Genomic DNA, 16,360 nt, shown 5'->3' on the forward strand with positions numbered 1-16,360 from the left:
TCTCCACTTCCCCAGATCTGCTTTCAAAGTTTCGATAAAATTATTTTTTTTTGTATTCTGACTTTTTTTTTTAAACTAACTTTTTTTTTCTTCTTTGTGCAAGGGCTCTCGAGGCTGGGTTTCTCTATACGGGGAGGACTGTTGATTTTTTTTGGTAGAATCTCTTTTATTTTTTTTTACAATTTTTCTTCTCCTTATTTTTTGATTGGCCAGGAGCTCTATTTATAGAGCTCGGCATGGGGTGCAAGCACGAGCCCCATGCTATCTTTATTTATTTCTATCTTATTTGACAGTGAGGGTAATTGCTGTTAGCAAGATGTGTGATCAGATGGGTAAAGGGTAGGGTATGGTGATCAGAGGGGTGGGGGGTAGAGCATGGTGGCAGTGGTGCCAGGGAAGGCACCACTGCCATCCTCGATTTTTTTTTTCTATTCTATTTTGTTATTTTTTTAAAATTTATTTTTTTTGATATTTTGAATAATTTTAGTGTTTTTTTGTATTCTGTATTTTTATTTAATTTTTATTATTGTATTTAATAATTTTTTATTATCTTATTTATTTAATAAAAAATAAAAAAGCTATCAATGACAAATTTAATGTCTATAGTTGCCCCTCTTTGCACATTGCTGAGAATCAAAAATAGGGCAAAGACAAAGACAATAATTTTATCCAGAATCGAAAGAGTTTTTGTTTGTTTTTTTTTTTTACTTAAACTAATCAGAACGCTTCTTTAATCAAATCGTAATGCTCTTCTTCCTCGAGGGTTTACAACTTTTGAGAATTTAAAATCTAAAAAAGGTTCCTCTCAGCAGAGGTTAACAACTTTAAAAAATCTCATCTTGAAAAAGCTCATCTCAGCAGAGACTTCACAACTTTAAAAGTTTATCTTGAAAAAGGCTCATCTCAACAGAGGCTTAACAACTTTAAAAATCTCATCTTGAAAAAGGCTCCTCTCAACAGAGGCTCAACAACTTTAAAATCTCATTTGAAAAAACTCATCTCAACAACGTTAAAAATCTCACTTGAAAAAGTTCTTCTCAGTAGAGGCTCAACAACTTTAAAATCTCATCTTAGAAAAGCTCTTCTTAGCAGAGGGTCAACAACTTTAAAAATTTTCTTAAAATGCTCCTCTCAACAGAGGCTCAACAATTTTAAAATCTCTTGAAAAAATTCCTCTCAACAGAGGTTCAACAACTTTAAAATCTTATCTTGAAAAAGCTCCTCTCAACAGAGGCTCGACGATTTTAAAATCTCATTTGGAAAAGCTCTTCTTAGTAGAGGCTCAACAACTTTAAAAATTTCATCTTGAAAATGCTCCTCTCAGCAGAGGCTCAACAACTTTAAAATTTTTAAAAAAAAAACTCTTCTCAACAGAGGCTCAACAACTTTAAAATCTCATCTTGAAAAAGCTCATCTCAGCAGAGGCTCAATAACTTTAAAATCTCATCTTGAAAAAGCTTCTCTCAGCAGAGGCTCAACAATTTTAAAAAATCATCTATTCTTCAAATCGAGTTCTCATCTTTGAACAAGTAAATTTTTCTCTTTTGAATTCTTTTGTTTGATCTTATTTTTCATTAGGAAATAGAAAGTCTCTGTCCTTATTAAAACTACTCATGGATGCATGTACTGAGTGCTTTAAATGCAATGCATGTAATGTAATTAAAATTATTCATTATAGTAAAAAGGTTCTCGAAATCTCTCACTTTTTGGCTTCTTTTATCAGAATTCTTATATGACTAATCTGTTCTTAAAATCTGACCACAATATTTTTCTTCTTCAAAAGTCTGCAACATCAATGTCTTGTCATGTTTTTCTCATCTTTTTCATTTGTCTTTGTCAACTTTTAAAAAGTAATGCTAAGATTTTTCATGTTTGTTTTTCTTTTCATTATTTTAAGTTCAAGACCAATAAAATGCAATCACATATTTCTTATATTCGTATGACGGATAAAAAATGAGAATAAAAGAATGGATAGGTGTTATTTCTAAAGAAAAGATAACATATTTTATTAGACTAGTAACAAGTGCATGGCAAAGTATTTGAGTTGAAACAAATGTGCCCAAATAATGATCATAAGATAATCATGAACAAAATATTTTCAGATTCTTTTTTTAAAACTAAATTAGATGACTTCTTTGATCCTTCAGAGTTCATCAAACTAACTTGCCCCTGTATTATGGAATGATGCTTTTTTTTCGCATTCAAGCCACCTTTTTTAGGTTTTCAGCTTAGATGAGTCATTATTTTTTATTTTTTACTTTTTTTCTTTTTTTTTCAAGTAAAATATTTTTTCACAGCATCTGAGTTTATCGGAGTAAGTAAATCACTTTCGTTCATCTCTGCCAAAATCAATGCCCCACTAGAAAATACTTTTTTCACCATATACGAGTCTTCTCAATTTGGTGTCCATTTTCTTTGATTATCATGTTGATTTGGAAGGATCTTTTTCAATACTAAATCCCCTTCCCTAAAGCAACAGGGATGGATTTTCTTGTCATGTGCTCTCATCATCTTTTTTTTATATAATTGACCATGACAAAGTACTGTAAGTCTTTTCTCTTTAATGAGGTTCAACTACTCGTAACGATTTTGAACCCATTCTGCTTCCTCTAATTCTACCTCCATCAAGACTCTCAGTGAGGGAATCTCCACTTCGATCGGTAGCACAGCTTCCATTCCATATACCAAAGAGAACGGAATGGCCCTAGTAGATGTTCGGACTGATATTCTATAAGTATACAAAGCAAAAGATAACTTCTCATACCAATCTTTATAAGTATCAGTCATTTTCTCCATGATTCTTTTGATATTCTTGTTTGCAGTCTCTATTGTCCCATTCATCTTTGGACGATATGGTGCCAAATTACAGTGACGAATCTTGAACTAAGTGTAAACTTCATTCATCATTTTGCTATTCAAATTTTTGGCATTATAAAAAATAATTATCTTTGAAAACCCATATTTGTATATTATCTCTTTTTTTATGAATTGCATACCACAGATCGGGTCACGCTAGCATATGATGCTGCTTCTACCTATTTGGTGAAATAATCAATCATCACAAAAATAAATCTATCCATTTGAAGCTTTTAGAGTGATGAGACCGATGACATTTATCCTTTACATAGAGAATGGTCATGGAGGAGCCAAAACATGCAATGCTGTTGGAGGAGTATGGATCTTGTCGACATAGATCCGACACTTATGGTATTTTTTGACATAACCAATACAGTCACTCTCTATTATCAATCAATAGTATCTAGCCCTCACAATTTATCTAGCCATCATATGACCATTTACATGTGCCCCACAAACTCCATTATACATTTCTTCAATAATCCTCTTTGCTTCAGCTACATTCACACACTTTAAGAGTACTTGATCTTGACCCCTTTTATAAAGAACATTTCCATCAAGAAAAAAAACTCATAGCCAACCTTCTAATAGTTCTCTTCTCGTTTTCTGTTACATATTTTGGGTATTGATGACTTTTAATGTATTGCATGATGTCATGATACCATGGCTTCCCATCAGCTTCTTTTTCAACACTTGAATAATGTGCTGGTTCATCATTCACATCCAGCTTGATGGGTTAGATTTTATTATTTGCATCTACTTTAATCATTGCAGCTAGAGTAGTCAGTGCATCAATAATTTGATTTTCTTCTCTAGGCAAATACTCAAATTGAACTTCTTCGAATTATTTGACCAACTGAGAGATGTACTTATGGTATCGTATCAACTTGAAATCTCTGGTTTCCTATTCTTCTCGTAATTGATAGATGACTAGAGCTGAATCTTCAAACACATCTAATACTTTGATTTTCTTTTCAATTGCTACTTGCAGACCCATAACATAGGCCTTATACTCAGCCACATTATTTGTACAATTAAAATTTAACCTGGTTGTAATGGGATAATAGTGCCCATAAGGAGATATTAAAATTATCCTAATACCATGACCTAAAGCATTAGTAGCTCCATCAAAATACATTCTTCAAGACTCTTCAATAAGTTCATTTTTTTCAATGGCCATCACATCTTCATCAGGGAACTTCAAGTTCATTGGTTCATAATTTTCAGCAGCACGATCAGCAAAGAACTCGGCTACGACACTTCTTTTTATAGCTTTTTGAGTCACATAAATGATATTATATTCTGAAAGCATAACTTGCCACCCTGCTATTCTTCTTGTCAATGAAGGCTTTTCAAAGATATATTTAATAGGATCCAGCTTTGTTATGAGTCAAGTAGTATGATAAAACATGTATTGTTTAAGCCTTCGAGTTGTCCAGGCTAATGCACAACATATCTTCTCTAATGGTGAATACTTGGACTCATAATCAGTGAATTTTTTGCTCAAGTAGTATATTGCTCATTTTTTTCTGTCAATTTCATCTCTTTGCCCCAACACACATCCCATAGAATTTTCATGTATTAGTAAGTATAAGATCAAAGGTTTTCTTGGAATAGGTGGTACCAATATGGGTGAATTTGATAAGTATTCTTTGATTTTATCAAAAGCATTTTGGCATTCATCATTCCATTCTCCTGTATCATATTTTCTAAGAAGCTTAAAAATAGGATCGCACTTATAGGTGAGTTGAGAGATGAAACGAGCAATATAGTTCAGTCTCCCTAGGAAACTTCGTATTTCTTTTAAAGCACGAGGAAGAGATAAGTTTTGGATGGCTTGTACCTTATCTGGGTCCACTTCGATTCCTCTTTCACTGACCATAAAGCCCAATAGTTTTCCTGTTTTGGCACTAAATATACATTTAGCAGGATTCAACTTTAGTTGAAATCTTTTCAACCTGTCAAATAACTTTTTAAGATTGACTACATGATCTTCTCCTTCACGAGATTTCATAATCATATCATCCACATATACCTTTATTTTTTTATGCATCATGTCATGAAAGAGAGTCACCATTACTCTTTGATAAGTGGCATCAGCATTTTTTAACCCAAAAGGTATGACTTTGTAACAGAATGTCCCTCATATGGTCACAAATATAGTTTTCTCCATATCATCTTGAGCTATCTTGATTTGATTATAGCCTGAGAAGCTATCCATAAAGAAAAATGTAAAATACCTAGCAGTATTTAGAGTATCGATGTGAGATAGAGAAAAGTTATCCTTAGGGCTTGCCCTATTCAAATCTCGATAATCGACACACATTCTCATTTTTTCATTTTTTTTAAGAATTGATACTATGTTGGCTATCCATTGAGGATATTTTGTCACCACTAAAAATTCAACATCAAATTATTTTTTCACTTTCTTTTTAATTTTTAGCAGTATCTCTGGTTTCATGTGTCTTAACTTTTGCTACATCGACTTACATCTTGATTTTAAAGGTAACTTGTGCTCTACAATATCAGTGCTAAGTGCTGGTATATCCTGTTAAGTCCACGTGAACACATCTACATATTTTCGGAGTAGCTCTTCTAGCTTCTGTCTTTCAGCTGGTAAAAGAGATATATCAACTTCAACCTCTTTTCTGTTTTCACCATATCTTAAATTCACTAATTCAATAATTTTTTGGTGAGGTTCAATTGGCTTATCTTCATATTCTATTAATTTTAACAAATCGAGAGGCAATGTGTAGTTATCTGAATTTTTTTCATTATCAAGTTCATCAACATGAATTAAGTTTTTAAAATCAAATATGAGATTATTGCCACGATTATCTTCGTGTTCATTGTTTGGGACCCTGTAAATGGTAAGATGAAGAGAATATTGACACACAAAAATGAAATGACAAAAAAATGATGGAAAGAGAAGAATGAAAAGCAAAATGAAGATAAAAATAATAAACAAATTTCGGATGCATCTTCTAAGTTTTTTATTAAAACGACAAACATAAACACACCACAAAAGACCTCATAATACTCGTAGAAAGCAATTAAGGATTTAAAGTTTCACAGTACATTACTTTTCAAAGTTTTAAAGACAATAGACAGCTCTATAACTTTTCAATTATTCAGCTCAAAATTTGAAGGATAAGGGTACACGAATAGCTCTTCACTTTGACTCTTTTTTCTCTATCATCCATCATTTGAATGGTCAACTCTAAAAATTCTTCCACGAATCCTGCACTTAGGGCTCCTGGTAAATCTGGATAAATATATCTTTTCGAGTGAAAAGAATCATAGAGGTATGGAATGACCATAGGCTTTAACTCTGGCTCATATCCCTTAAGATTAGCTATTCTCTTATCTCTTTTTTCATTCACTATTCTTATTCTGTACCCTTTTGTTGGCTTATATCCCAAGCCAAATATGTTTTTCTTTTCATATATGATCAATGGCTTCGTGATTTCTTACAGGTTCTTCTCAAGTCTGGTTTTAGGTCGTCATCCCATCTTGGTAAGCTGCTTGACTACCATTTTAGTTATCGTAAATAAGTGTGACGAATACAATTTAGATCTTTCAGCTATATATGTTGCATTGGCAATCTCGAAAGATTTATAAGAGCATTTCAGAGCTTCATCTGTTGATTCCACATAAAGAGTATTTATCGGTTAGGTTACTAATAAATCTTCTTCTTCTGTCACACATGTTAGCTTCTTTCAACAATAAATTTGACTTTCTAATATAATGAGGATGAAACAGCACCTGTAATATTGATCCACGGCCTACCCAATAAACAACTGTATGAATAAGAGATATTCATAACTTAGAATTTTACGTTAAAAGTGCACGGGCCAATCTATAGTAGCACTTCTATATCTCCTAGCACCTCTCTTTTAGTTTCATTAAATGCTCATACTATTATATAACTAGGTTTCATATAAGATCCATCAACAGGAAGTTTTACCAGAGTAGTCACAGGCATAGCATTGATAGATGAGTCATTATCAATCAAAATCTTAGTCATTATATAACCTTTACATTTCACAGTAATGTGAAAAGCTTTGGTACTTTCTCGACTTTTAGGAGGAATCTCTTCATCACTAAAAGAGATATAATTTAAAATTACCAGATTGTTAACAAGCTGTTTCACATATTCAACAGAAGCATTGTGAGACACATATACTTGATTTAACATCTTCAGCAAAGCATTACAGTATGACTCTGAGCTGAGCAATAATGATAATAACGAAATTCTGGCTGGCATCTTATTAAGCTGTTCTACTACACTATACTTGTTGTATTTTATTAACTTTAAAAATTCATATGTTTCACTCTCAGAAATTGGCTTCTGACATTTTTTTTCTAGGGTTACGTCAAGACCACTATAACTTTTTTTTTCTTCTCCTACCTTAGCTTTCTCTTTTTTAACTTTTTCTAAAGCCTTTAGGGTATAACACCTCTCACTTCGAGTCATGCCTCATACACCTGTTATGTTGACAGTATTTGGGTTGGCTACGACATCATAATCATATTTCTAAAGTACTATTTTATCAATTTGATATGAAAAATGGCCAAAAACTTTAATTGTCACCACTGATCGTGAGACAAGCTTTTCTAGCTTCGATGTTGGCTTCTCATCATAATAGATAGTGATCGATCTACGTACAAACTTATTCTTTGAATCAATAGTAGACACTTCAGCTTTCACCAACTCTTTTTTCTCTTGGTAAAACTCTATTCATCCTATATCCATAAACTTTTGGACCTCTTAACGGAATTGGTGATAATTTTCAATAGAATGCCCTAGAATACCTCTGTGATAATTACAACTTTCAGTTGAGTTAATCACTTCAGAGTAATTTTGAGGTTCTATTGGCTTTAACATGTCAGCTTTGACCAAGACTTTGAACACTTTAGCCATCAGAGTCTTAACTTTATTTATTTTTTTCTTCACGTGGCTTTTTTACCCATCAATTAAGGTATTTATTGATGGTCTGATATTATTTGGTAGAGGGTTCCCATTAACATTTGGAGTCTCTTGTTGGTTGGTATCAAAGTTTAATATTCCTTCATTGATTAACCCTTGCACTTTAAGTTTTAAAGCAGTACAATTCTCAGTGGAATGACCTGGATTCTCATAGTGATAATCACAATATGCATTGAGGTCATACCATTTAGGAAACGGAGGTTTTAAGGGTTCAACGATAATAGGAGCAAACAAATATTTCTCAACAAGTCGAGGATACAAATCTATGTATGTCATGGGAATAAGATCGAAAGTGATTTTTTTTAGGTATTTCTCAGGGCTCTCAAACCACTATTAAGACTAGGTCTCCATTCTGGTCTAGTGGATGCAGCAAGATGGTTGTAGGTGGGTGTCCAAAAGGTTGGCTGAAAATGGGGTGGATAAGCTAGTTATGGTAATGACTGGTATGGTTGATATAGATGAGGGATGGATGTAACATGGTTTACGGAAGGGTAATGGGTCTGGTAGATTGGTATAAGATAAGGTGTGAAACCTTTGAATTGTTGCCCTATATAATTCATTGCTTGAGCTTCATTCTCTTTCTTTTTAGGAGCTTCACCTTTTCTTGCTCCACTTATCTCTCTTACATCGAGCTTACCATTATTTATGACATTTTCAATGATCTCACATGATATCACCATATCTGTAAAGTTTTTGGTTGCATTGCTTATCAATCTCTCATAGTATGGTACTTTCAGGGTGTTCATAAATAAAATAATTATTTTTTTCTCAGTAAGAGGAGGTTGAACTTGTACAGCCATGTCTCTTCATCTTTGTGCATATTCTTTGAAGCTTTCAGTTATTTTTTTTCCATACCTTGTAAAGATAGACGATTTGGAGCTAAATCCCTAACATGTTGATATTATGTAAGAAATGCCTTTGTGAGCTCTTGTCAGGAATAAATATGAGTTCTATCTAGTTGGACATACCATCTAGCTGCAGATCTTATAAAGTTATCTTGAAATATGTGCATCAATAACTTATCGTCATGAGTATGTGCTGTCATCTTACGATAATACATGGTGATATAAGTCATTGGATATTTCGTGCCATCGTATTTTTTAAATTCAGGGACCTTAAATTTTGGTGGAATGACCACATCTGAAACTAAATAAAGGTCAATCACATTTATAAAGCAATAAAAATTCATCCCCTCTACAGTCCTAAGCCTTTCTTTCAATAACTTTATCTTCTCCTGGGCACTGGTATCTTTTACTTTCTCAAGTGTCTGTATCCCTAGCTTTTCTCTCTCTTTGGGACCATCTAAATCAAAAACTAAGATCGACTTAGGTGATTTTTCCATCATGATAAGATTAACAAAATATTAAAATTATCTTGAAACAGGTGTGGATGTCATTCCTGGATATGGATTAGGATATCCGTCGAGAGTAAGAATTAGCACTCTAGTTCCTTGAGAAGGTTGGGTCGATCGTGACTCAAACCCTGAAGGGTAAACAAGATCTACGATATCTGGCGATTGCTCTTGAAAGCTAAGATTTTCTTCCACTGCTTTTCTCCTATCAAGTTTCTTGAGTATATCCATTATTGTACTGAGATCCCCTCTTAGTTCTTCTTGAGCTTTCTCAATTCTCTTAAATCAACTGACCTATTTTTACTCAATGATTCTTGTCTGAGTCCTGGTATTTTATGAATGACGAGTAGGTTGGGTCAAAATTTTTGATGGGCGAGCTATTCTTGAACTTTTATTACTATAAAGTTTTTTTGGTTTTAAACAAGAAAAAAGAAAAAAAATTAGAATGCTATATGTTAAAAATTTTATTTTTCAATGATGTACATGATGCATGAATGTAAGTGGGAGATATTTTCTCTTGGATGAATTTCAACATTAGAAATTTTTATTGATTCCATACAACTTTTATTACATGAGATTTATCATCATAGAGTTATATCCATAGAAGCGTTTGACTTGTCATAATGGTCCTCTGTCTCGTCTAAAAAGTTCACTAGGTGTTGTCCACATTCTCCTATAAGATTGACTTCTCTTTTTAATGTTTCTACCTTTTCAACCATCTCATATGCTTTCTTCACTGCTTTGCAAACTTGATTAGTCAAGTGCTCTATGTACCGTTGCCTCCCTAAGCTTTTTGCCTTCCATCTCATGTGAGCATCCCTTTCTAAATCACATGTGAATATCTATTTTTTTTTTATGCCACTCATCTATTATTGCTGAAATATGGTTCTTGTGGTCTTATAGTTGTATCTCTAACCCTTAGATCACCTAGTGAAGTGATTCTTTTTCATTCAGTACTTCGAAGTGCTTTTTTCTCTCTTTTGCGAGCATGACTTTCATTATTTCCTTTTCGTTTTAACATTCCACTAATCCTGCTGAGGCTATAAAGTATAATCCCTTTCAATTCTGACATTCTTGAAAAATTTTGGTGGTCTCTTCTTGCTTTTTTTAAACTTTGCCCTTTCATTGGTTCATTTTCTCTCAAAGCTCATCCATTTCGCGTTGTCGACTAAGGTAAGACTTGGTGACTTTTTTTATTTTGAATTGGACTCGTAACCTCTCATTTTTCTAGTATAGATCTTTCAAATCACTATTAGCCACATCCTGTTCTTTTATGATTTTAGTCAATCTACTCTTTTGTATTTTTGCTTCATATTTCAATTACCCTACTTTTTCACGAAGTCTCAAATTTTTTCTTCTTATTTCTTCTTTTTCAACTTCTAATTCTTTCTTGACAAGCTCGACTTGTAATAATTGCACCTCTTCTGAAAGATTAATCAATTGATATGAGCTGTTATCAAGAAGGAGTACTATGTCTTTAGGCCATCTTGCTTTCCAAATCTGATAATCAGAAGTGACTTTATCGATGAGAGGCCCCAATCTCATTCTTCATGTTCTCTTTCATGCTTGGATCAGCTGTTCTGAGGTTCTTGATGGATTCGATTCCCCATAAATGAATTCTATTTAGGCCAAACCATGAATGGTAGGAACAAACTACTTTGCACCAAATTGCCTAAGCACCATTAATGGAGCGTAACTTACAATACCCTATAATCCTAACAATGGTATCTATGGCTCATTTTCTCCATAATACAACAAAGGCACTCGAGGCATCTAAGGCGCCATCCATTCAATTTTATCCCCGGTAAACCTTCGCTAGAAAAAGACCCACTCTTTATTAGTCTTCAACGTCGACCATTGACTTTTGCAAAACTCTTCAATTGGTACCTTATTTTGAAGATACGATTTTGAGAATGCACTTTTCCTACACTTGAAATGACTTCTGACCCATACATAAAATAGTGGTGCACATCTTATGAACTATCTTTTTCTATTTCGTCGACAGAAATTTAATGACCAGATGGTTTCAGTTAGGACTGTTGGAGTGAAATTAATTGCTTGGGTTTCAATTTGCTCAAAAAAATCTACTACAGTTATCTAAATGTAACCTAAAATTTTTGAAAAGATTACCATGCTATACAATGCTAGAGCAAACACAGCTATACCTTGATCATCATTTAAATGCTCCTAAATGAAGTTTCAGAGAAAATCCCAACGGACGTCGAGACGTTCACCTTTAAGCTTCACAAAGGAATCAATGGTTTCTGCTTTAACCTTCATAAGCCTGACTAACTTTTTACGATAACCTGATTTTGGCTTTCGGGTAAATATTTTATCTGAACATTATAGTTCTATCCTGAGCAAAATCGAATACTCCTCGATAGTTGACACCAAATCTTTCTGATTAAAAGTGAAGCATCTATAAGATGAATCTCAAAACTGTATAGCTGTCTTGACCAACTATTCATCGATCACTACTAGAATGAGAGATGCAATCTGCCTATACTTTTTAAAAAAACTTTCTTTTCTTTTTTCACTTAACTGACCCTAAACAGCAGCTAACTCTTTTAAATCATTCTGTGTGAGATCTAAATGCACTTTCTCGGGTAATTCAGATACATAATCGATTGGCAAACAATCTTCATTTTTTTGTTGAGCTTTTTTCAACCAAACATGTACTTCATTATATGGCTCACATAGCACACTGACTGAGAATGAGTAAATTTGTAGTTCTATGAGATCCATGAAAACTTCTTGAAAAAAATATGTCATAGAGCAAATATCTTGATGCAGAACTGTATGATATGATTAATGCAAAAAAGAAAAAAAATGAAACAAAATTGAGTTGGTGTGAGGATGTGGTTTAAGAAAAAAATATTTTTTGTTTTTTAGTGTTTTTTTTTTGTGTTTTGAGATTTTTTGTTTTGTTTTGTTTTGTATTACGCATAACTTTTATTCTTAGGTATTTCTTACAAAAAGGTGGACAAGGCTCTACATAAGGCTGATTTCCTGAGCTTATTATATGTTGGATTTAGATTGACAGTGTCTAAAAATTTTCAAAATGTTCCTCACTGTCGTCCATGTTAGACTAGTAAGACACCTCGATCTCACCCATTACAGGCTATGAAGGGAAATGGTTCAATTTGAGTGAAAGTATTTCGCTTACCATTACGAAGGTTATCAACTCACGAAAGCATAGGTACTCTACTTCTTTTTATAAAGGACAGAGCCCGTGTATAGAGCTCATGCATGAGATACATCATGCCATTGTGTGCAAATATATCATAATTTATTGAGAGTAATATATACAGAAAAATAAAACATAAAAAGCATAGTAAAAGAAATGTGTGTGAATTTTTTTGCTTTTTATTTTTTATTTTTTCTTTACCTTTTATTGAAAATGAAAAATAAAAATCTAAGAAATTGATTAAGACTGTTTAAATAAAAATTTGAGGATAACAAGTAGTTAATTTTGGTCTGACTCTCGAAAATAAAAGGCACTCCCCAGCGGAGTCGCCAAGCTGTCGTAACGATTTTTTGTCCGCTCGACGAATTTGAAAACGAAATAAAAAATAACGGAGTAGTCACAAATCTTTTTTGGCTAGGTGCGATTAGCCACATACTAAAACATATCATTTTAATAAAGTTTTAAAATTGATTAAAACTTATTAAAAATATAATTCTACGATCTGCAAAACAGTCTGGGTTCGGGAGTTGATTATGCGTGGGGAATGATTAGCACCCCCACAGCGCCTGTTAAAAACGGTACCAATTAACAACGTGTTATCCTTTGATTTTGACAAACATAGTCTATTTTTTGGTGTTCGAAAAATAATTTCCTTGATTTTTTATTTATTAGAAAAAAAATTTTATTCTCGAGAAAAATAAATTAAAACCTTTTTATTGAAATAATTCTTAAAATATTTCAGTACGTTGGTAACATTAGAATAACTTTTTTTCACCTAGAGATTTCTTAGACATCGCTTCTTGGAATACCTTAGAATCTCATCCTCGGAGGCTTAAATTTACTTTTCGTAAAAATGTCATTCATGCAATGCAAAATGTTATCATGTTGGTGCACACATTTTATTCTCCTTTGTTAGAAATTTTATTATTTTATTAATATTTATTTTTAATTGAAATTTTGAAGAAAAAAGAATTTAATTATATTGAAGATTTTTTATAAATATTCCAATACACTAGTAATATTTTATAAAAAATCTTCTCACCTAGGGATTTCTTAAAGCATCTTTACTCGAAATACTTTTAGAATCTCATCATTGGATAAAATTTCTTTTCTTCTCATTTTTATTACTTATTTAATTTATTAATCAATTTTTATTTATTACTATTTTATAAAAAAAAAAATTTTCTTGTATTGAAAATTTTTTTATAAATACTCAAATACACTAGTAGTATTTAAAAAAAATCTTCTCACCTAGAGATTTCATAGGCATCACTACTCGAAATATCTTTGAATCTCATCGTCGGATAAAATTTCTTTTCTTCTCCTATATTTTTTATTAGTTTAGTATTATTATTAAATTTATTTTTATATTATTTTTTAAAAAATTTATTTTAAATATTAACAAAATTATAAAAAAAATTTAACCATATATTTCATCATTTAATCTAACAAATATAAATATTTTAATATACATAAATATTAATAAAATAATATATTAAAAATAAAAAAAATTCAAAAAAAATTTTTTTTTACTTGAACCGGATCGGTCGACGAGCGGTTCAGTCCGACTGTTCGGTCTAGCGTCAGCGGTTCAGTCACGTTCAATGGTTCAGTTTCGGTCCGGGTCGAGTTCAGCGGTTCGATTTCAGTTCAGTCGGACCGATCATATGCTGATATAGGAAGCGGGTCGCGGGTCGGGTGCACGGACCCCGGATCGGGTCGCGGGTTAACGCGCGAATCCTGAGTACTTAAAATGATATCGTTTTGGGCGTTTATTGAAACGATGTCGTTTTGGCTATTGACAGCTTATATAAAAGCCCAAAATTTTTTTCGATTATTTCATTTCCTCTCCAGAAAAAAAACCCTTTCTTTTTTTTTTCTTCAGCCAAACGCAGGTGCCGACCGGTCACTATCACCGTTGCCGTCGCCGATGACCGAAAAATCAAAATCACCTAAAATGTTTTATTCAACACCCTAATCATAGATCCAACTTTTTTTTCGCCAAAAAGAATCCTCACTTCCCTAGATCTGCTTTCACAATTTCGGTGAAATTTTTTTTTTGTATTATGACTCTTTTTTTTTTTAAACTGACTTTTTTTTTCTTCTTTGTACAAGGGCTCTCGGCGTTGGGTTACTCCCTATGGGGAGGACTGTTGATTTTTTTTTTTGGGTTTTTTTTGCAGAATCTCTTCCTTTTTTTTTTGTAGATTTTTTTCCCTCTATTTTTTGATCGATCAGGAGCTCTATTTATAGAGCTCCGGTAGTGAATGGCATAAGGCTCGGTATGGGGTGCAAGCACGAGACTCATGCTGCATTTATTTGTTTTTGTCTTATTTGACAGTGAAAGTAGTGACTGTTAACAGGATGAGTGATAAGAAGGATGTAAGATAGGGTATGATGATCAGAAAGATGTGGAGTAGAGTATGATGATCAGAAGGATGTGGGCTAAGGCATGACGACAGTGGTGTCGAGAAAATCAGTTAGCATAAGATCTCAAATTTCAAGAAAAATGGAACTACATGACCCCATTTCATGTGCAAAAGCAAAAGGTATACGACAATGGCTGAGGACAATTTTACTGTGCTGGAGAGCAAAGAAATAGCTGACTGGTGGGTCTCACCCCCATGCAAGTCTGTACCTTTCCATATATTGAGGTGCAGATCCTGTCCAACAAAGGGGAGACTAAAGACTGCTCCTTTGGTCATGGTTGGTAATACAAACGGTGAAATTGGGTCGTGGTGTTTGTCACAGTGGACAGATGGGACTGTGGAAGTTGACACGCAAATAATTTGGGTGCGTGTATAAATTTGTGTGGTTTTTGGAGTGAGGTTCAAAGTTGAAACCTCAAATTTCAAAAAAGGGGTAGTGTTTGCAGAGGGGAGAAAAATAATGGCAGGGTTCAAGCATCTTGTTATTGTTAAGTTTAAGGAAGATGTGGTGGTGGAAGAGATCTTGAAAGGAATGGAAAAGTTGGTTTCTGAGGTTGATGCTGTTAAGTCCTTTGAATGGTGAGCTTTTTATCTTCGTTAATTTTGCTTATGATCGTCAAGTAATTTATATGATCAGCTGCATGCATCATTTAAAACTTAAAAATTGAAGAAACAATGTTCAAGGACAGTCATAGAATAGACATCTTTTTTTGAAAAATTTGCACGTCTTATGAACAAAAAGCAAGAGGCTAAAGGAAGTGGGCAACAGCTAAAAAAACTTGGATTTTATGCCTCTTAAACCAAATCTTATGAACTCTTCGTCTTAGGTTTGACAAAAGGTTAGCCTGCAAAGTTCACAGTGTCATAGGTGTCACACCATACAAGAAGAGCTTACATACTTTAATCTTTTTAAAGTATTTTTCTCCTTTAAAATTTGGTTAGGATGTTTATAGCATTTACTTAGCCAGAACTGAATCATTCTCTTTAGCACCATCAATATACATCATCCATAGGAACATTTATTTTCATGAACTGAATTTGTTCTAGCAGGGGTCAAGACATAGAAGGTCAAGAGATGCTTAGACAAGGATTCACCCATGCCTTCCTGATGACATTCGACAACAAAGAAGACTACACTGCGTTTGTCAGCCATCCCAGTCACATTGAATTCTCTGCTACCTTTTCTACAGCCATTGAGAAGATTGTGCTGCTTGATTTTCCATCTGTTCTTGCAAAGGCTCCGGCATGATCCTTAAAATTTTTCAACAACAACAACAACAATAATAATAATAAAGCTACCAGAAAATTAGTATTTGACTATTTGTTATGCCTATCTCTCTTGTATGTATGTATCTGCATGTGTCTCCCTATGTGTTATGGCTTGTGATTGCTGTCAATTTTCAAACATCTCAATTTGTATTATTGATATGCGTCACAGACATTTAGCTTGCTGGTGAATGGACAGGTAGCTGATTGCTGAACTCAGGAACCATTAAATCCTTTTCACTGCACTCTTTTTTGAGCCTTACTGCTACTCTATATGCACC

At 33.3% G+C, this 16,360-nt stretch overlaps 1 protein-coding gene across 1 annotated transcript; it reads left to right on the forward strand.

Annotated features, from left to right (window-relative positions):
- The first annotated feature begins 15,216 nt into the window (after positions 1–15,216).
- On the forward strand, positions 15,217–16,294 carry LOC111285519 (stress-response A/B barrel domain-containing protein At5g22580-like). The gene is made up of 2 exons (XM_022875000.2): positions 15,217–15,392; positions 15,864–16,294. Exons 1-2 carry the CDS (start codon positions 15,274–15,276, stop codon positions 16,060–16,062), a joined length of 318 nt encoding a protein of 105 aa, XP_022730735.2. The 5' UTR covers positions 15,217–15,273; the 3' UTR covers positions 16,063–16,294.
- Positions 16,295–16,360: the final 66 nt, after the last annotated feature.

This window comes from Durio zibethinus, chromosome 6, assembly GCF_047325235.1.
Source record: "Durio zibethinus cultivar Kanyao isolate XHJ-2024 chromosome 6, ASM4732523v1, whole genome shotgun sequence".
Classification (NCBI taxonomy): Eukaryota; Viridiplantae; Streptophyta; class Magnoliopsida; order Malvales; family Malvaceae; genus Durio; species Durio zibethinus.